At 43.7% G+C, this 22,793-nt stretch overlaps 1 protein-coding gene across 2 annotated transcripts in view; it reads right to left on the bottom strand.

Annotated features, from left to right (window-relative positions):
- Positions 1-2,208: 2,208 nt before the first annotated feature.
- Positions 2,209-22,793, bottom strand: part of FIGNL1 (fidgetin like 1) — a 32,976-nt gene continuing 12,391 nt past the window's right edge. The window contains exons 1-3 of one of the 2 annotated variants that reach the window (XM_069730347.1): positions 10,682-10,999; positions 5,011-5,185; positions 2,209-4,472 (exon numbers count right to left, since the gene is read on the bottom strand). In XM_069730347.1, coding sequence (XP_069586448.1) covers positions 2,491-4,472; positions 5,011-5,086 — 2,058 coding nt within the window. In that variant the 5' untranslated portion in view covers positions 5,087-5,185; positions 10,682-10,999 and the 3' untranslated portion in view covers positions 2,209-2,490. Of the gene's footprint in view, positions 4,473-5,010; positions 5,186-10,681; positions 11,000-22,793 lie in introns of those variants that run through there. The other variant, XM_069730346.1, reaches the window with a different exon arrangement.

Raw genomic sequence — 22,793 nt, 5'->3', positions numbered from 1 at the left:
CAAGCGCTGTGGATTAGACTGGGGTGGAAAGAGATGATTTGCATATCTCCGCCTACTGCAAAGGATTCTGGGTAAACCTGCTATTCTTTGTATTATGCTGCTTGCAAGTACTTTCCATTTCAGGAAAGCATCCACTATGTATTTCCTTTAAGTAGAGGGCTTTTCGGTCTCTTTCGTCCCGCTACATTTAGCCCAACTTGGGTCTCTCCCTAAGGTGGCTAGCATATATGTATCTCCTGTTTAGGTACATCTCTCTATTTAGTCCCGCGGGAAAGGCAGGTTAGCATATATTGGAATCAGTGGGCCCGGGAAGGAGGGAGGTGATCCGAAGGCCCCTACTCCTGAGTTTGCTAAAAGATAACAAGTTGAATGGGAATTCTATCCTCAATTGGTCACTCAGAGGGAGTTGTATTGATATATTTAAAATTTCCGATTTGTGGGAGTTCATCTTAAAATTACTCAGAAGGCCAAATTTATGTAGTTCTGAAATAATGTTCAGACTCATCGATGGAGAAGTGATATATAAGAGAATGTCATCTGCAAAGAGTGCTAGTTTATGTTCCTCTGACCTTAATTTTATACCCTTGATTGAGGAGTTATTCCGCAGTGCTATAGCCAGATGTTCCATTGTTAATATATACAGGAGGGGAGAGAGCGGACACCCCTGTCTCGTACCATTCCTCACCGAAAATGTATTTGTACCATTGACCTTGACTTGAGCACTGGGAGAAGTATACAGGGCAGTGATCCTACGCATCTTTTCTTTTAAGCCAATTCCCTCTAGAGTCTGGAAAATGAACTCCCAATGTAGCCGGTCAAAGGCTTTTTCAGCATCGATTGACAAGATGCATAGGGGCTCCCCCTCCCTACTCGCCTGTTCAATCAAAGAAATAGTTTTAATTGTGTTATCCCTCGCCTCCCGGGACAAAGTCAGCCTGATCTTGATTTATCAATTTTGGCAATAGAGGGCATAATCTGTTGGCTAACATCTTCGTGTATATTTTAATATCTATATTTATCAAAGATATCGGACGATAATTGCTGCATATAGAAAGGTCTTTACCAGGTTTGGAATCCGGCCACCATCTAGTTAGCACATATTCATACGATGAGTAAGGCTGTAAAGCAGCCGAAACGTGTATGTTTGTGAACTTTGGAGGAATCGCCACGTTTTAATGCACAAATAAATGTTAAGTTTTATATCCACTTACCTGTTCATTGCTGGAGAATTTATTTTGGTTCCCTTGATTGCTGCACCCAAACCTGGGTGGCTCCGTGCAATGATTTTACCATGAATATTTTCAGTTTAACTGGTGGTCTGACTCTCCTTCATCTTGGTGATATACAGTATAAGCCTCTACATTGCACCCCCTATAAACAGTAGGAGCCCCCACAGTACCCCCTATATACAGTGTGAGCACCTCACATACTTTATATACAGTGAGTTCCCACATAACCCCCCTATATAGAGTATGAGCCTCCACATATCCTCCTATATACAGCACGAGCCCCCACAAGTCTCTACCACATCGCATACCTCATGCTCATTCCCCGGAGTTGTGCTCTGGTCTGTGATGCACTGACTTTCTCCACAGCAAATGCGATGTAGTGACATCATCACCCCTGCCGTCTCAGTTGCACACGCTTATTGGTTATTTTATCTTTTCTGTTTTTGTTTGTGTAACTGTGCATTTTTATATGCGCTTTCAAATTGGTACTGTGTTCTTCATATCCTTCTTGTCTGGTACTATAGCATTAACATTTGTAGTGAACATGGATCACCTATCTACACCTGTTTTTGCACTGAGGTTGGATATATTAGAACCCTGCTGCCACACTATATTATACACCATGATTAAGGCTCCTTGCTGAAACGAATCAGTTTGTCTCGTGGATTTCTAGTGGCTACCAGCACTTGCTATATTTTTACATTGGACTAATTAAAAGTGAAGTTTATACAAGTGTACACAAAAAGCTATAAGTGGTGCGAGCAGGGTTATACAGAGCTCAGTATTTAGTTACAGGTAAATCTGCTGAAGATAACAGATTTTATCAAAATTGCACCAAGCAGCCTAGTAAGTGACAAATCACTGGAATCTGGGTCTCTGCTCTATCACGCTGTTCTCAGGTGGGATTGCAAAAATCTTGTGACAGATTCCCTTCAATTTGGCAATAAAACTAAAAGAGACCAAGTAAAAATAAAAAATGCAAAGTGGTACAATGTGTTTTATTTTGACAATAATTGTAATACTGCATTGAAACATCTAAACTGTTTACACATATGATGATAGTGAACATCTTGTATTGTTTCAGAATGTTTCAATAACCGTACTATTAAATCACTTGTTCTAAAGAGAACAGATGAGAAGGAGTGAAAAAACAATCATTTTTTGTACAGCTCATTACAAAGCATGGAGAAGTTGTTAGCAATAAGATAGGTCTTAAACTGAAAAAAAAAGGTAAAATTCTCTTTTTTCCATAAGATGTTTTCTATCTACCACAACCAAAGGTTTTGTTCCAGTGTTCATATAATTCTAAGTCCTGCTGTGAAACACTGGGTCTCACTGTTTGGAAGGCATTTTGAAAATCAATGTAAGCAATAGGCCTGACTTGATCAGGTGAAATGGTTGAAATATCAATGGCTTGAAGGCTGCGAATTGGACCAAGGGCAGCTTCTCTACACAACTGAGTCATGTCTGCACCAGAGAACCCTTCAGCTTGTACAACTATGGCTTCTACTTCCTTCTCAGAGAGGCTATAATTTTCTTGAGACATCAGGCTAACAACAATTTGCTTTCTAGCTGGGGCTTCAGGAAGAGGTATGTACAGTCTCTTAACAAGTCGCCTTCTAGCAGCCTCATCTATCTCTTGAGGTCTGTTAGTAGCACCAACCACAAGTATGCGGTCCTCTGAGGATGTTGTGGCACCATCTACCTGTACTAAAAATTCAGTTTTAATTCTTCTGGAAGACTCATGCTCTCCTTCACCTCGCTGAGATAAAAGGGAATCTATCTCATCTATAAAAATTACAGCAGGCTGGTGGCATCTTGCCACTGTAAAGAGAGCGCGAACCATCTTTTCACCTTCACCGACCCATTTTGAAGTTAACGATGATGCACTGATACTAAAAAATGTAGCTCCGGATTGACATGCAATACACTTTCCAATGAGAGTTTTTCCAGTTCCTGGAGGTCCAAAGAGAAGAACGCCTTTTGGTGGTCCCCGAAGTCCAGTGAATATATCTGGCCTCAGCATAGGCCACACAACTATTTCTTTTATTGTAGTTTTGGCAAATTCTAAACCAGCAATATCATCCCAATTAAGTGGAGGGCCATGGTCCATAATCTCACTCATGATGAGTTCAATCATTTTTGGCTCTATGTTTTTCAAGCGCTCATCAGACGGCACATTTGATTCATTGTTACTAGCTGTACAGGCTTTTCTCTGACCAAAAGCACTATCGCCACCATCTTGATTTGCAACTGGAGGAACAAATTTACCATGCAGTCCACGTGAGCGTGCAGCCCCAAGTGACTTTTTACCAGTTCCATATGCTCCAGGACCTGTGCTGCGGGACTGACTATTATGTTTTTTCTGCTGTTGAACCCACAGTTGTTCTTTAGCAGTCTTAAAGCCACTTTCTTCAGATGGGTCACACATGGGTGGGTTTACCCTATTCACTGGATGTCTCTGATCTCTACCTTCATCCTCCACTGCATAAAAGGTCTTCCTTTTACCTACCTTTGCAAAACTTTCAGTAGAAAATGTACTTGGTCCAGGAGTACTATATGTGTTTTCAAAAAGCGTTGTGTCATTCTTTCCAAATATTGGAGTTGTGACCAACTGTGTTCTGGCATTTGGAACAGCAGGCGAGATGTTAGTATCTGTGTAATTGATATCTGGGGCTGTTAGTAATTTAGCATTTTGAACTAAAGCTCCTTTAGTTGCCTCTTCTAAAGCATAAAGTTCTGTCCTTTTATGTCCTAAACTGTTGAGCTCGTTACTTGTAACCATTGAATTTCCAAAGGTGCTGACCTCATTATGAAAGCTAAGCGATGCATCTGCAGAACTCATCTGGGACTCCAGGTATGATCCAGCTGATTCAAACATTTCCTGTACACACTCTAATTTAAAAATATTACTGGTTGTAAAAGATGACTGCCACTTGTCTTTGTCATTGCGTGGACATCTGGCCAAAGACATAATGCTGTCTGCATAGTTATTTAAGCCTTGGCCCTCCTTGTCAGAGTCAATAATGGCAGCATACCTTTCGGCATACTTCTTGAACAGGTGGCCTGCCGATGCCTGGGAAATCTCAGAGTTTGCCCATGCATACTGAATCTGATAAATATGTGCACGTAATGCATCTGCTTTCTGTTCAGGGGAGCAGGTGGCAGACATTAAAGCAAAAGCATTTTTTTGCCATTCACTCAGATGAATGGAGCTGGGGTCAGGAGTCTCCATCGCATTGCCTAAAAAGCAAAAATAAAAACAATTACATTTAAATTACATTTTTTTTATCCATAAGCTTTATTAATTTAAACTAAAATAACAGTAAAAGGGGTGTAGCTTCCTAAATCAAATCATGTTAAAATTTGGCCTCATGCTTGGATTTAACAGATCTGCCTTGGTGGGGATAGAGTATTACTGATGCTTGTGACCAAATGGCACCATTATGATGCAACGTCAGCACTACTTCATCAATCTCTATTATTGTCAGCTATATTTCATTAAATCTATTTTTCAGGTCTTTCAAAGTAAGCAGTTGTTTTTTTGCCTGTTTACATCAGAAAAACACAGATTACAAACACAAGAGCTTACTAGTATTTCATTACAAAAGCAAACTCCGAATCATCACTACCATTTTAATATACTTAAGCTCATTTGATGGCCAAAGCAATGACTTATAAAATTGCAAAGTACCGTATTTTTCGCTTTGTAAGACGCACTTTTTTCCCCCCAAACTTGGGGGAAAATGGGGGTGCGTCTTAGAAAGCGAACATGCCTTACCGGGGGTTGTCTGGGTGTCTCCGGTGCCCAGCGGTGCTGCGTGCGTGTCTGGCACTGCCGGGGGCTCTGCCGACATTTTTCAACAGGCCAGAGCCCCGGCACTTCCAGGGTTCTACGTGCGCTGGTCTCCGGGAATATGGCTGCTGTCGGGGGCGGCACATGCGCTGATGGTGATCTAGGGATCAAGATTTCGAGAGATTAGATTTCAGTGAAAAATATTTTTTTAAACAAGCATAGGGGGGAAATTATGGAATCATGAAAAACAAACAAAAAAAACACTCCAAAACATCACTAGTATTTTGTTGCACCACCTCTGGCTTTTATAACAGCTTGCAGTCTCTGAGGCATGGACTTAATGAGTGTCAGACAGTACTCTTCATCAATCTGGCTCCAACTTTCTCTGATTGCTGTTGCCACATCAGCTTTGCAGGTTGGAGCCTTGTCATGGACCATTTTGTTCAACTTCCACCAAAGATTTTAAATTAGATTGAGATCCAGACTATTTGTAGGCCATGACATTGACCTTATGTGTCTTTTTTCAAGGAATGTTTACACAGTTTTTGCTCTATGGCAGGATGCATTATCATCTAGAAAAATGATTTCATCATCCCCAAACATCCTTTTAATTGATGAGATAAGAAAAGTGTCCAAAATATCAACATAAACTTGTGCATTTATTGAAGACTAGATGGTGGCCCGAATCTAATGCTTCGGGTATTCTAGAATATGTATGTATGTATGTACAGTACAGACCAAAAGTTTGGACACACCTTCTCATTTAAAGATTTTTAGGTATTTTCATGACTATGAAAATTGTAAATTCACACTGAAGGCATCAAAACTATGAATTAACACATGTGGAATTATATACTTAACAAAAAAGTGTGAAACAACTGAAAATATGTCTTATATTCTAGGTTCTTCAAAGTAGCCACCTTTTGCTTTGATGACTGCTTTGCACACTCTTGGCATTCTCTTGATGCATTGAATTGTAATTCTGTTAAACCAGAGAGTTATGTGACACAAAATAGTTAATAAATAACATTTCCCACATGTCTACTTTACATCAGCACAATTTTGGAAACATTTTTTTTGCTAGGAAGTTATAGGGGTTAAAATTTGCCCAGCGATTTCTCATTTTTACAACGAAATTTACAAAACCATTTTTTTTAGGGACCACCTCACATTTGAAGTCAGTTTGAGGGGTCTATATGGCTGAAAATACCCCAAAGTGACATCATTCTAAATACTGCACCCCTCAAGGTACTCAAAACCACATTCAAGAAGTTTATTAACCCTTCAGGTACTTCACAGCAGCAGAAGCAACATGGAAGGAAAAAATGAACATTTAACTTTTTAGTCACAAAAATGAATTTTTAGCAACAATTTTTTTATTTTCCAAAGGGTAAAAGGAGAAACTGGACCCCCAAAAGTTATTGTACAATTTGTCCTGAGTACGCCGATACCTCATATGTGGGGGGGAACCACTGTCTGTGCGCACGACAGGGCTCTGAAGGGAAGGAGCGCCATTTGACTTTTTCAATGAAAAATTGGCTCCACTCTTTAGCGGACACCATGTCGCGTTTGGAGAGCCCCTGTGTGCCTAAACATTAAAGATTCCCCACAAGTGACCCCATTTTGGAAACTAGACCCCCCAAGGAGCTTATCTAGATGCATAGTGAGCACTTTGAACCCCCAGGTGCTTCACAGATTGATTCGTAAAAATGAAAAAGTACTTTTTCACAAAAAAATTTATTTTAGCCTCAATTTTTTCATTTTCACATGGGCAACAGGATAAAATGGATCCAAAAATGTGTTGGACAATTGCTCCTGAGTACACCAATACCTCATACGTGGTCACAAACCACTGTTTGTGCACACGGCAAGGCTCGGAAGGGAAGTTGCGCCATTTGACTTTTGAATGAAAAATTAGCTCCAATCGTTAGCGGACACCATGTCGCGTTTGGAGAGGCCCTGTGTGCCTAAACATTGGAGCTCCCCCACATGTAACCCCATTTTGGAAACTAGACCTCCCATGGAACTAATCTAGATGTGCGGTGACCACTTTAAACCCCCAAGTGCTTCATAGAAGTTTATAACACAGAGCCATGAAAATAAAAAATCATTTTTATTTCCGCAAAAATTATTTTTTAGCCTGCAATTTTTTATTTTCCCAAGAGTAACAGGAGAAATTGGACCCCAAAAGTTGTTGTCCAGTTTGTCCTGAGTATGCTGATGCCCCATATGTGGGGGAACCACTGTTTAGGCACACGTCAGGGCTCAGAAGGGAAGTAGTGACTTTTGAAATGCAGACTTTGAAGGAATGGTCTGCGGGCGTCACATTGCAATTGCAGAGCCCCTGATGTGCCTAAACAGTAGAAACCCCCCACAAGTGACCCCATTTTGGAAATTAGACCCCCCAAGGAACTTATCTAGATATGTGGTGAGCACTTTCAACCCCCAAGTGCTTTACAGAAGTTTATAACGCAGAGCCGTGAAAATAAAAAATTTTTCTTTCCTCAAAAATTATGTTTTAGCAAGCAATTTTTTATTTTCACAAGGGTAACAAAAGAAATTAGACCCCAATTGTTGTTGCCCAGTTTGTCCTGAGTACACTGATACCCCATATGTGGGGGTAAACCACTGTTCGGGCGCACGTCAGGGCTCGGAAGGGAGGGAGCACCATTTGACTTTTTGAACGCAAGATTGGCTGGAATCAATGGTGGCGCCATGTTGCGTTTGGAGACCCCTGATGTGCCTAAACAGTGGAAACCCCTCAATTCTAACTTCAACACTAACCCCAACACACCCCTAACCCTTATCCCAACTGTAGCCATAACCCTAATCACAACCCTAACCCCAACACACCCCTAACCCTAATCCCAACCCTAACCCCAACACACACCTATCCCTAACCCTAACCACGAGCCTAATCTTAACCCTATTTCCAACCCTAGCCCTAATTCCAACCCTAAATCTAATTCCAACCCTAGGGCTATGTGCCCACGTTGTGGATTCGTGTGAGATTTTTCCGCACGATTTTTGAAAAATCCGCAGGTAAAAGGCACTGCGTTTTACCTGCGGATTTACAGCGGATTTCCAGTGTTTTTTGTGTGGATTTCACCTGCGGATTCCTATTGAGGAACAGGTGTAAAACGCTGCGGAATCCGCACAAAATTGACATGCTGCAGAAAATACAACGCAGCGTTTCCGCACGATATTTTCCGCACCATGGGCACAGCGAATTTGGTTTTCCATAGGTTTACATGGTACTGTAAACCTGATGGAAAACTGCTACGAATTTGCAGCGGCCAATCCGCTGCGGATCCTCAGCCAATCCGCTGCGGATCACCGGCCAAATCCGCACCGTGTGCAAATACCCTAAACCTAACCATAGCCCTAGCCCTAACCCTAGTGGAAAAAGAAAAAAAAATATTTTCTGTATTTATTACTGGCCCTACCTATGGGTGGTGATAAAGGAAGGGGGGGTCATTTACTATTTTTTTATTTTGATCACTGTGATATAACCTATCACAGTGATCAAAATATACCTGGAATGAATCTGCCGGCTGATTCGGCGGGCGCACTGCGCATGCACCCGCCATTTTGGAAGATGGCGGCACCCAGGGAGAAGACGGACGGACACCGGGAGGCTCGGTAAGTATAAGGGGGGAGATCTGAGCATGGTGGGTGGATCGGAGGACGGGGGTGGCATCGGAGCACGGGGGGAGCGGGCAGGAGGACGGGGGAGCAGACAGGACGGCGGAGGGGAGCGGACCACAGAACGGAGGACCGGGAAGGAGATCGGTGGCGGTGGGGGGGTACACCAGTGTTTCCAGCCATTGCCGATGATATTGCAGCATCGGCCATGGCTGGATTGTAATATTTCACCAGTTTTTTAGGTGAAAAATTAGAAATCGCTCTGATTGGCTGTTGAAAGTGAAACTGCCAATCAGAGCGATCGTAGCCACTGGGGGGGGGGGGGGGGGTGTTGGGGGAAGCCAACCCCCCTGTCCCTGCAGATCGGGTGAAATTGGAGTTAACCCTTTCACCCGATCGGCAGGGACGTGATCTTTCCATGACGCCACATAGGCGTTATGGGTCGGATTGGCACCGACTTTCATGACGCCTACGAGGCGTCATGGGTCGGGAAGAGGTTAAAGCCCATGGCACTGTGGCTAACCTCCCTAGATGTGGACGGAAAAGAAAAATTGACAAGAGATTTCAACACAAGATTGTGCGAATGTTGGATAAAGAACCTCGACTAACATCCAAACAAGTTCAAGCTGCCCAGCAGTCCGAGGGTACAACAGTGTCAACCCGTACTATCCGTCGGTGTCTGAATGAAAAGGGACTGTGTGGTAGGAGACCCAGGAAGACCCCACTTACCCCGAGACATAAAAAAGCCAGGCTGGAGTTTGCCAAAACTTACCTGAAAAAGCTTAAAACGTTTTGGAAAAATGTTCTCTGGTCAGATGAGACAAAAGTAGAGCTTTTTGGGCAAAGGCAATAACATAAGAGTTTACAGGAGAAAAAAAGAGGCATTCAAAAGAAAAGAACACAGTCCCTACATGGCGGAGGTTCCCTGATGTTTTGGCGTTGCTTTGCTGCCTCTGGCACTGGACTGCTTGACCGTGTGCATGGCATTATGAAGTCAGGAGACTACCTACAAATTTTGCAGCATAATGTAGGGCCCAGTGTGAGAAAGCTGGGTCTCCTTCAGAGGTCATGGGTCTCCCAGCAGGACAATGACCCAAAACACACTTCAAAAAGCACTAGAAAATGGTTTGAGAGAAAGCACTGGAGACTTCTAAGGTGGCCAGCAATGAGTCCAGACCTGAATCCCATAGAACACCTGTGGAAAGATCTAAAAATGGCAGTTTGGAGAAGGTACCCTTCAAATAATCAGGGACCTGGAGCAGTTTGCCAAAGAAGAATGGTCTAAAATTCCAGCAGAGCATTGTAAGAAACTCATTGATGGTTACCGGAAGCGGTTGATCGCAGTTATTTTGGCTAAAGGTTGTGCAACCAAGTATTAGGCTGAGGCTGCCAACACTTTTGTCTGGCCCATTTGTGGAGTTTTGTGTGAAATGATCAATGTTTTGCTTCATTCTCTTTTGTGTTTTTTCATTTAAGACAAATTAAATTAAGATAATAATACCCTCAAAAAAATGAAAATAAAAAAGTTATATAGACACCCTCCGGCATCCACCGAAGCTGTCCCGATGCGCGCGATGCTGCTGCCAGCTTCCGTTCCCAGTGATGCATTGCGAAATTACCCAGAAGAAGTCATCTGGGTAATTTTGCAATGCATCACTGGCAACGGAAGCTGGCGGCAGCCTCACACGCATGGGTGGACAGCGGAAGGTGAGAATAGCACAATTTTTTATTTTTATTATTTTTAACATTATCTTTTTACGATTTATGCTGCATAGGCAGCATCAATAGTAAAGAGTTGGTCCGGGATGGGGCGACACACTGGCACTGACTGGAGGGGACTTGAGGAGAGTAGGGAGGGGCCAATTCGCGGCCGGACTAAGCCTGTTGCTGATTGGTCGCGGCCAGCCGCGACCAATCAGCGACGCAGGATTTCCGTTACAAACAGACGGAAGTACTCCTTAGATGATTATATAGATAGACGTAACGACAGCCATCTCCCCAGTGCCTTTACCTGACATGCAGTCCCATATCATCAATGACTGTGGAAATTTGCATGTTCTCTTCAGGCAGTCATCTTTATAAATCTCATTGGAAAGGCACCAAAAGTTCCAGCATCATCACCTTTGTTTCAATTGACATCTCTCGTGTTGGAGCCATGATTCAGGTCAGTCCACTTGGTGCAACAGCTCTCCAAGGTGTGATCAGATGCAGACTAACGAGCAGATCTAATTTGATGCAGGTGTTATTTTTGGGTATGAAAATTTACAGGGTGATTCCAAAATGTTTTCCTCAGAATTGAGTGATTCCATAATTTTTCCCTTATGCTTCAAAAAAAAAAAAAAAAGTAACCATTACTGACTACCACATTTTTTGTTTTGGATTTCTTTTAGGCTGTGTGTACACATTGCTGATTTTTCACATTTTTTCGCTATAAAAACGCTTTAAAACTGCAAAAAAAAGCATATAATATGCATCCCATCATTTAGAATGCATTCCGCAATTTTTGTGCACATGATGAGTTTTTTTCCGCGAAAAAAAACCCAAAACGCATCGTGGTAAAAAACGCAGCATGTTCATTAATTTTGTGGATTTTTTGCGGATTTCCCACTATATAATGCATTGGGAAATGTCTGGAAAAATCAGCAAAAAAACGCACCAAAAACACGGTAAAAAGGCGCAAAAATGCATGCAGATTTCTTGCAGAAAATTTCCATTTTTTCTCAGGAAATTTCTGCAAGAAATCCTGAACGTGTGCACACAGCCTTACAGTTTCTTGAAGACAGAAAGTTGCCATTTGAAATGACCTTAGTTTTGTGCCATGTCTGTGATCTGTTTTTTCTTCTACGAAATTGAACAACTGAATGAACATCCTCCAAGGCCGGTGATTCCATAATTTTTGCCAGGAGTTGTATATTGATGCTATTTCGGAGTGTCAAGCATTAATACACCTTACTAACCTCTACTATACCATCAATTGCATGTGATTTATAAACTTATTAATGTAACCTCAGCACTAACCCCTGATTGTTACAGACATTCTTTAGATACATAATCGTAGGACTATATTATACGTGATATTTTCACCCCTATTTTGGGAAGGTACCTTAAGCGCAAATTACTGATACCTTTAACCCCTTCATGACCCAGCCTATTTTGACCTTAAAGACCTGGCCGTTTTTTGTAATTCTGACCAGTGTCCCATTATGAGGTAATAACTCAGGAACGCTTCAACGAATCCTAGCGGTTCTGAAACAGTTTTTTCGTGACATATTGGGCTTCATGTTAGTGGTAAATTTAGTTCGATAATTTTTGCGTTTGTGAAAAAAATGGAAATTTGGCTAAAATTTTGAAAATTTTGCAATTTTCAAATTTTGAATTTTTATTCTGTTAAACGAGAGAGTTATGTGACACAAAATAGTTAATAAATAACATTACCCAAATGTCTACTTCACATCAGCACAATTTTGGAACCAAATTTTTTTTTTCCTAGGAAGTTATAAGGGTTAAAATTTGACCAGCGATTTCTCATTTTTACAGCAAAATTTACAAAACCATTTTTTTTTAGGGACCACCTCACATTTGAAGTCAGTTTGAGGGGTCTATATGGCTGAAAATACCCAAAATTGACACCATTCTAAAAACTGCACCCTTCAAGGTGCTCAAAACCACATTCAAGAAGTTTATTAACCATTCAGGTGCTTCACAGCAGCAGAAGCAACATGGAAGGAAAAAATGAACATTTAACTTTTTAGTCACAAAAATGATGTTTTAGCAGCAATTTTTTTTATTTTCCCAAGGGTAAAAAGAGAAACTGGACACCAAAAGTTATTGTACAATTTGTCCCGAGTACACCGATACCCCATATGTGGGGGGGAACCACTGTTTGGGAGCACGACAAGGCTCGGAAGGGAAGGAGCGCCATTTAACTTTTTCAATGAAAAATTGGCTCCAATCTTTAGCGGACACCATGTCGCGTTTGGAGAGCCCCTGTGTGCCTAAACATTGGAGCTTCCCCACGTGACCCCATTTTGGAAACTAGACCCCCCAAGGAGCTTATCTAGATGCATAGTGAGCACTTTGAACCCCCAGGTGCTTCACAAATTGATCCGTAAGAATGAAAAAGTACTTTTTTTTCACAAAAAATTTCTATTCGCCTCAATTTGTTCATTTCCACATGGGCAACAGGATAAAATGGATCCTAAAATGTATTGGGCAATTTCTCCTGAGTACACTGATACCTCACATGTGGGGGTAAACCACTGTTTGGGCAAATGGCAGGGCTCGGAAGGGAAGGAGCGCCATTTGACTTTTTGAATGAAAAATTAGCTCCAATCGTTAGCGGACACCATGTAGCGTTTGTAGAGCCCCTGTTTGCCTAAACATTGGAGCTTCCCCACATGTGACCCCATTTTGGAAACTAGACCTCCTAAGGAATTAATCTAGATGTGCGGTGACCACTTTAAACCCTTAAGTGCTTCACAGAAGTTTATAACGCAGAGCCGTGAAAATAAAATATCATGTTTCTTTCCTCAAAAATGATGTTTTAGCAAGCAATTTTTTATTTTCACAAGGGTAACAGGAGAAATTGGACCCCAACAGTTGTTGCAGAGTTTGTCCTGAGTACACTGATACCCATATGTGGGGGTAAACCATTGTTTGGGCACACGTCGGGGCTCGGAAGGGAAGTAGTGACTTTTGAAATGCAGCCTTGATGTAATTGTCTGCGGGCGTCACGTTGCGTTTGCAGAGCCCTTGATGAGCCTAAACAGTAGAAACCCCCCACAAGTGACTACATTTTGGAAACTAGACCCCCAATGAACCCATCTAGATATTTGGTGAGCACTTTGAACCCCCAAGTGCTTCACAGAAGTTTGCAATGCAGAGCCGTGAAAATAAAATATCATGTTTCTTTCCTCAAAAATTATGTTTTAGCAAGCAATTTTTTATTTTCACAAGGGTAACAGGAGAAATTGGACCCCAATAATTGTTGCCGAGTTTGTCCTGAGTATGCTGGTACCCCATATGTGGGGGTAAACCACTGTTTGGGCGCACGTCGGGCTCGGAAGGGAGGGCGCACCATTTGACTTTTTGAATGCAAGATTGACTGGAATCAATGGTGGCGCCATGTTGCGTTTGGAGACCCCTGATGTGCGGTAACAGTGGAAACCCCTCAATTCTAACTTAAACACTAACCCCAACACACCCCTGACCCTTATCCCAACTGTAGCCATAACCCTAAATCACAACCCTAACCCCAACACACCCCTAACCACAACCCTAACCCCAACACACCCCTAACCCTAATCCCAACCCTAATCCTAACCTTAATCCCAACACACCCCTAACCACAACACACACCTAACCCTAACCACAGCCTAATCTTAACCCTATTTCCAACCCTAATCCTAAGGCTATGTGCGGTTCGTGTGAGATTTTTCGGCACCATTTTTTAAAAATTCGCAGGTAAAAGGACTGCATTTTACCTGCGGATTTACCGCGGATTTCCAGTGTTTTTTGTGCGGATTTCACCTGTGGATTCCTATTGAGGAACAGGTGTAAAACGCTGCAGAATCCGCACAAAGAATTGACATGCTGCGGAAAATACAACGCAGCGTTTCCGCGCTGTATTTTCCGCACCATGGGCACAGCGGATTTGGTTTTCCATAGGTTTACATGGTACTGTAAACCTGATGGAAAACTGCTACGAATCCGCAGCGGCCAATCCGCTGCGGATCCGCAGCGTGTGCACATAGCCTAATTCTAACCCTAATTCTAGCCGTAACCCTAACCCTAAGGCCAGGTTCACACTGCGCAAGCAGCAGCCCGTTCAGCACATACGCTAACGGGCTGCTGCTAGCGCAAGTGCCGACGTTTGCATCGCGCTAGCGCAGATAGAGCATCTTCTAGCTCTATCTGTGCTTGCAGTGACGGACCCGGAAACGCTGCAGCCCGCGTCTCCGGGTCCGTCACTCAATGACGGCACATCCCTAGCGCACGCCCATTGTGGGTGTGCGCTAGTGATGCGTCCGATTTTGCTGTCAATGGCGGCCGTAACGGACTACGTTACACCACGTTTATGCCGCGGTGTAACATAGTCCGTCTAATGGACTGCTTAGACGCAGTGTGAACCAACCCTAACCCTAGTGAGGCAAAGAAAAAAAAATTTTTTTCTTTATTTTATTATTGTCCCTATCCATGGAGGTGATAAAGGGGGGTTATTTATTATTTTTTTTATTTTGATCGCTGTGATAGAACCTATCACAGCGATCAAAATGTACCTGTAACGAATCTGCCGGCCGGCAGATTCGGCGGGCGCATTGCGCATGCGCCCGCCATTTTGGAAGATGGCGACGCCCATCGAACACACGGACGGACACCGGGAGGGACCCAGGTCGGTAAGTATGAGGAAGGGGGGTGATCGGACAGCGGGGGGCAGACAGGAGACCAGAGGGGAGCGGGGGACAGTAGATGACAGGACGGGGACTGGAGGGGAGATTTTCATTGGTGAAATATTACTATCGCTCTGATTGAAAGTGCAACGTCACTTTCAAAAGCCAATCAGAGCGATCGTAGCCACGGGGGGCGAAGCCACCCCCCTGGGCTAAAGTACAACTCCCCCTGTCCCTGCAGGCCGGGTGAAATTAGTTAACCCTTTAACCCGGCCTGCAGGAGCGCGATCCGGCCATGACGCATACGGTGCGTGAAAGGTCGGGAAGGGGTTAATTGTTCTTCACTGACATCCCTGTAGTGGTGTCCCTTTTTTGCTCCCCGTTATACTTGCGCCTCAAACCTTCTTTTGTATTTATATCCTATGATTTAATCAATTAAACCTCTGCTCTTTCTGGGATTTTCAGTCCAGTGGCTGGTCCTATAAGGGACTGACTGCTTCTTTTCTGTAAGTGTGCATACAGAAATAGGGCCAAAAATACCGAAAAGATCAGATATTTCAATGATTGAATCAGAGGTTATACAGAATATTTTCTCACAAAATTATGTATCATTCTGCTCAACTCCCCGTTCTATAATATGGTGCCTGCAGATTGGACTGCATTTCCATGGTAAAAGGTTACCTTTAAATCAAGTGAATGCTCCTTAACCCCTTTGCAATCTAAGGCCCCTTTCACACATCAGTTTTTTGCCGTCAGTCACAATCCGTTGGCTCGACCGATCTGTCGCAAATTGTGAAAAACTGATGCGACGGATTCATTTTTTTGACGGACCCGACTAATTGGATCTGGGTAATTGGATCGGAGCATGCTGTTAAAAAAACGGAATCTGCCGTCGGATTCCGTCATATGACGGATCCTACACCATAGGCTTCCATTCTAGCAAACGACGAACAGCGACGAAACAACGTTATTGTGTCCGTCATCTCTGGCTGCTGGACAAAGAATTTGATGGATCTGGCGAACGAAGGATGAAAAGTGAGGCCATCCGTCGCTAATATAAGTCTACGGAAAAAAAAAACGGATCAGGCGGCAGTCGCTGGATCAGTTTTTCCAAAATTCGACGGATTGCGACTGATGGCAAAAAACTGATGTGTGAAAGTGGCCTTAGAAATATCCAAACGGCGATTTTGCGGATACCCGGCACTCAATGCCAGAGCGCTGAAAGGTTTTTATTCTGTAAAAGTGCCAAAACATTATATATATATATATATATATATATATATATATATATATATATATATATATATATATATATATATATATATATATAGTATCGATGTAATCTTACTGGCCCGAAGAATAAAGTTACCGTATATACTCGAGTATAAGCCAAACCGAGTATAAGCCGAGACCCCCAATTTTGCCACAAAAAAGCTGGGAAAGCTTAGAGGGGTTGTCCACTACTTTCAGTTAACCCCCCAATGTACCCCCCGGGGCCCCTAATGAATTGTGTAAATACCTTCTGCTGCCGTTTTCGCCTGTGAGCGGCGCTATGGAAGCGGCTGAGTCCGGGTCACGTGACCTCCAGGCTGCAGCCACCGCTAATTTCCGCGGACATCACGTCAATTTCCAGACTCTGGAAATTGACGTGACGTCAGTAACAGACGTGACCAAGGCTGTGTGTACTGGGATCTGCTGGTGGGCGGGGCTGTGCTGCAGGCGGGGCTGTGCTGTGCTAGGATCTGCTGGCCGGCCGCGCTCATGTGCCGAGATGTGCGGCCGATGCGTCGGCGGCCGGTGCGTCGGCGGCTGGTGCAACGGCGGGGGTCTGCGCGGTGAAGGTCTGTGCCGAAGGTGCTAGAGTGTGCGGGGCTGTGCGGTGGCGTCTCTGTGTGCAGGCATCGTCCGATGGGACTACAAGTCCCATCGGGATCTGCCTGCTACAGTGACAGCGAGTGGCACATTAGCCAATGATGGGACAGTAGTAGTCTCATCATCCAGTTAATGTGTTGAATGTAAAAAAAAAACAAAAAAAAAAACACACACATATACAATACATACATAGAACACACATACAGAACATGCACCATGAGACATGCAACATGCTACAACATGCGACAACATGCAACATGTGATGACATACACCATGCGACATGTGACATCATGCGACATGTACCATGCGACATGTGACAGCATGCGACATGTACCATGCGACATGTGACAACATGCACCATGCGCCGACGTGCACCATGCAGCATGCGACGAGATGCACCATGCAGCATGCGACGAGATGCACCATGCGACGAGATGCACCATGCAACGACATGCACCATGCGACAGCATGCGACATGTACCATGCGACGACATGCAGCATGCGACATGTGACAACATGCACCATGCGACACGCACCATGCGACAGCATGCTACATGTACCATGCGACGACCTGCAGCATGCAACATGTGACGACATGTGCCATGCAACGACATGCAACATGTGACATGCAGCATGCAACATGTGACAGCATGCGCCGACATGCAGCATACGCCGACATGCAGCATGCGCCGACATGCAGCATGCGCCGACATGCAGCATGCGCCGACATGCAGCATGCGCCGACAGGCAGCATGCGACATCAAGTGACATGCCACATACAGTACATACATACAACAGACATATAGACATACAGTACATATAACAGATTACATACTCACAATCACTTGTCACTTTGTTCCCCGAAGCCAGTGTTATCTGTAAAAAATATTAAAATAACAAACAAACAATATACTCCCAGTGCCCCACAACGATCTCCCGTGGAGAGCAGGAGCATCAGTTGATGTGACTGCTCTCCAGGGGCTCCAGGACTACAATGATGGAAGGTATCCTTCCACAGTGTATTCCTCACAATGTATTCCTATGCCCTTGTGAGAAAATAGTCCCTAGTCTCACTTTTGGCATTGCTGTGTAAGAAAGCTCCCACGCAGCTTTTTGCCATAAAGTGAGACCAGTGAACTTTAGTAAACTCTCAGTGATGCACTGCAGGAGCCATTGTCTCCTGTCAGTGTGTGACTGAAGGTCCTATAGAGCAGTGACATCACCCGATGTCACTGTTCTATAGGGGAGATCGTCGTGGGACGCTCGTTATTAATTGGACTACGTTGGACAGGTAGTATACGGTTTATTATTTTACTTTTTTGCAGGCGCTGAAGTATGGTAAGTATGGTTAAATGAAAAATATTAAAATACTTTTTTCCTAATGTGTGTGTTTTATTAACCCCTTATTACTATTGGATTAGTAACGGATAGGTGTCTTATTGACGCCTCTCCGAAATTAACCCGGCTTAATGTCACCTTACAATAGCAAGGTGACATTAACCCCTTATTACCTCATATCCCACCGCTACACGGGAGTGGGAAGAGAGGGGCTAAGTGCCGGAATTGGCGCATCTTACAGATGCGCCATTTCAGGGGCGGCTGCGGACTGGTATTTGTAGCCGGGGGGGCCAATATCCATGGCCCCTCTCTAGGCTATGAATGTCAGCCCGCAGCTGTCAGCGTAGCCTTTCTGGCTATGAAATATAGGGGGACCCCACATCATTTTTTGGGGGGGTTCCCCTATTTTAAGAGCCAGTAAAGGCTACGCAGACAGCTGCGGGCTGATATTCATAGCAGGCTACAAATATTGTCCCCCGGCCATCCCCCTCTGGCGCAGAAAATTTTGCGGGAGCCCACGCCATTTTTTTGTTAACTGAAACATATTGTTCATTAACCCCTTTTTGCCAGCTGATGGAATAGTACGTCAGCTGGCAGTATCCCCACGCTTTGAGGTGGGCTTCGGCGGTGAGCCCACTTCAAAGCCGCAACATGTCAGCTGTTTTCAGTACAAAAAAAAAATTTACTTGATCGCTAAACGGAATAGCAAGAAAAAAAAAATCTAAAGCCAAAATTGTTTTTTTTGGTCGCCGCGACATTGCATTAAAATGCAAAATGGGCGATCAAAAGAACGTATCTGCAAAAAAGTGGTATCATTAAAACCGTCAGCTCGGCACGCAAAAAATTAGCCCTCACCCGACCCGATATCTCAGAACATATAGACGCTACGGGTATCGGAAAATGGCGCAATTATTTTATTTCTTTTTAGCAAAGTTTTGAAATTTTTTTTACCACTTAGATAAAAAATAACCTAGACGTGTTTGGTGTCTATGAAGTCGTAATGACCTGGAGAATGAACTGGAGAATCATAATGGCAGTCAGTTTTATGCTGTGTGCACACGTTGTAGATTTGGGTGCAGAATTGTCTACACAAAATCTGCATCTCCTTGCAGAAAACGCAGCTGCGTTTTGGATGCATTTTTTCACTTTTTTTTAATGTTTTTGCGCAGTTTTGATGCGGGTTTTTTGTGTGGTTTTGATGCTGTTCTTGGTGCGATTTTTGTGGTTTTTGCTCGGTTTTGATTCAGTTTTTGCTGCAGTATTTGGTGCGTTTTTTTGCGTGGTTTTGAATCAGGTTTTTGATGCTTTTTTATGCAGTTTTTGGTGAAGATTTGATGCAGTTTTTGGTGCAGTTTTGATGCAGTTTTTGGTGCGGTTATGATGCAGTTTTTGGTGCAGTTTTTGCGCGCTTTTGATGCATTTTTTAATTTTTTTTGGTGCGGTTTTTGCGTGTTTTTTTGTGCGTTTTTGTATGTATTTTTGAAAGCTAAATAAAGATGCATAATTGAACAAAAAAAAAAAGATTTGTGATGTCATTTCTGTCCAACCTCTTTTACATTTGTCCAACCCACACTCAATTACACACAGATAGACATATAGATGATAGATGAAATGGATAGACAGAGCTACATATAGATAGATCTATAGATGCATACATCTATCTATTCCTATATCTATCTATCGATATATCTGGATAGATATATCTATTGATAGATGTATGGATAGTGTAGGGTGCGTGTCCACTATCCGGATTACATCCGAATCAGCTGCAGATTGGATGCTGCGTAATTGTAGTCCCTTTGGATGATCCCCGCACACACGCAAACAGTCCCGCACACACGCAAACAGTCCCGCACACACGCAAACAGTCCCGCACACACGCAAACAGTCCCGCACACACGCAAACAGTCCCGCACACACGCAAACAGTCCCGCACACACGCAAACAGTCCCGCACACACGCAAACAGTCCCGCACACACGCAAACAGTCCCGCACACACGCAAACAGTCCCGCACACACGCAAACAGTCCCGCACACACGCAAACAGTCCCGCACACACGCAAACAGTCCCGCACACACGCAAACAGTCCCGCACACACGCAAACAGTCCCGCACACACGCAAACAGTCCCGCACACACGCAAACAGTCCCGCACACACGCAAACAGTCCCGCACACACGCAAACAGTCCCGCAGACCCCATCCGCACACACATACATGCACACCGTCACCGCCCACACACTTCCCTCCTCCCAAACTGCAGCGTTTCCCGGACCCACATCCGCATCTAAACTGCAGATCTTTTTTACATCTGCGGTTTTGCTGCGGATGTGCCCGACTCAATGAAAGTCTATGGGTGCAGAAATGCTGCAGTTCGGCACAAAAGAAGTGACATGCTGCGGAAAAAAAAAGCTGCGTTTCGGTGTGGCCTTTTCCGCAGCATGTGCACAAGTCTGCGGCTCCCGTAGACTTACATTGGTTGTGCACTACACTGCGGATTTGATGCAATTGTGTGCAGCAAAAAACCCTGCGGATCTGCAATCAAATCCGCAACATGTGCACACAGCCTTAGCATTTAGTGAACCTAGCAAAAAAGCCAAGCAAAAAAAACAAGTGTCGGATTGCACTTTTTTTGCAATTTCATCCACTTTGACATTTTTTCACATTTTCTGTTACACAACATGGTAAAACCAATGGTGTCGTTCAAAAGTACAACTAGTCCCGCAGAAGATAAGCCCTCACATGGCCATATTGGTGGAAAAATTATGGCTCTGGAAAGAAGGGGAGCGATAAACGAAAAAAGCTCCAGGGGTGAAGGGGTTTAGAAACATGGATATGGACATATCTATGGAAATAGATATATAGATATATCTGTATGTATCTATCCATCCCATATCTATCTATCTATCTGTGTGTAATGGAGTGTGGGTTGGACAAATGTAAAAGGAGGTTGGACAGAAATGACATCACAAATCTTTTTGAAGCTAGAGCAGGGAGGGGTTTGGGTGTGTTTTGGAGTGGGTGTGCTAGGTTTGGGCTTAGAGGCCAGTGCAATGCATCATGGAACTTGTAGTATTAGAGCACAATAACTCAGGAGAAAGGAAGTTGTCGATTAACCCCATGAGAGCTGGATCCAGCACTGAAGATGTGCTGCTACAGCATGATAAAAGGTAATATTGCTAAAATAAAGACAGTGGATGTTTCCAGTGGCACATAATAGCAAGATTAATGAAAAAAATTTTTTTTTATTGTAGTGGACAACTTCTTTAATGACTCGATTATAAGCCTAGGGTGGAAAATACAGCAGCTACCGGTAAATGTCAAAAATAAAAATAGATACCAATAAAAGTTTTTGAATACCCATATTGAATCAGAAGCCCCATATAATACTCCCTATTAAAATATGCCTCATATAATGCTGCACAAATGTTGATTATGACCCCATAAGATGCTCATACAGACATTTGCCCCATACAATGCCACACAAATGCTGATTATGACCCCATAAGATGCTCCAGAGACACATTTGCCCCACATAATGCTGCACAAATGCTGATTATGGCCCCATAAGATGCCACATACAGACATATGCCCCATATAATGCTGCACAAATGCTGATTATGGCCCCATAAGATGCTCTATACCGACAGCTGCCCCATACAATGCTGCACAAATGTTGATTATGACCCCATAAGATGCTCTAGACATTTGCCCCATATGCTGTTGCTGTGATTTAAAAAAAAAAAAAAAAAAAAAAAAATCACATACTCACCTCTCGTCGCTCAGGCCCCCGGCACTTGCTATAGTCACCTTTCCCCGTTCCACCGCTGGGCGCCGCTGTGTCTTCCGTGTCCCCTGCACTGAAGTTCAGGCAGAGGGCGGCGCGCACACTAATCGCATCACGCCCTCTGACCTGAGCGTTACGGCAGAGGACGCGGAAGATGGAGCCCGGAGGTGGAACGTGGATAGGTGAATATCACGCAATGCCCCGGTTATACTCACCTGCTCTTGGTGCGGTCCCTGCACGTCCCTGGTTCTCCGGGCACCGGTAGCTTGGCTCTGTACTGCATACTACATGGCTGGGCAATATACTACGTGGCTGGGCAATATACTACGTGACTGGGCAATATACTACGTGACTGGGCAATATACTACGTGGCTGGGCAATATACCACGTGGGCTGTGCAATATACTACGTGGACATGCATATTCTAGAATACCTGATGCGTTAGAATCGGGCCACCATCTAGTTTATTATAGTTCTATATGACCCATCTGGTTTTGGAATCAAAAATAAAGGGGAATACAATCCCTTTCCCCTCTGATGAAACAGGACTTCTACTAATACCCCTTTGGATAGGAGATTTATTACTTCCTGCTCCAAAAACCCCTGTTGAGATTGAGACTTTAACGAAGTCAACAGGAATGAGTCAGGAAGGACTCGGGCAAATTTAAATTTTAGTCCTGAAGTTATGAGGCTAGTTGCCCAAGAGTTGGAAGTTATTATTCGCCATTGTTTGGAG

The sequence above is a fragment of the Ranitomeya imitator genome, chromosome 6, assembly GCF_032444005.1.
Source record: "Ranitomeya imitator isolate aRanImi1 chromosome 6, aRanImi1.pri, whole genome shotgun sequence".
Taxonomy (NCBI): domain Eukaryota; kingdom Metazoa; phylum Chordata; class Amphibia; order Anura; family Dendrobatidae; genus Ranitomeya; species Ranitomeya imitator.
Note: the sequence above shows the minus strand (reverse complement) of the source record. Positions and strands in the feature narration are given on the sequence as shown.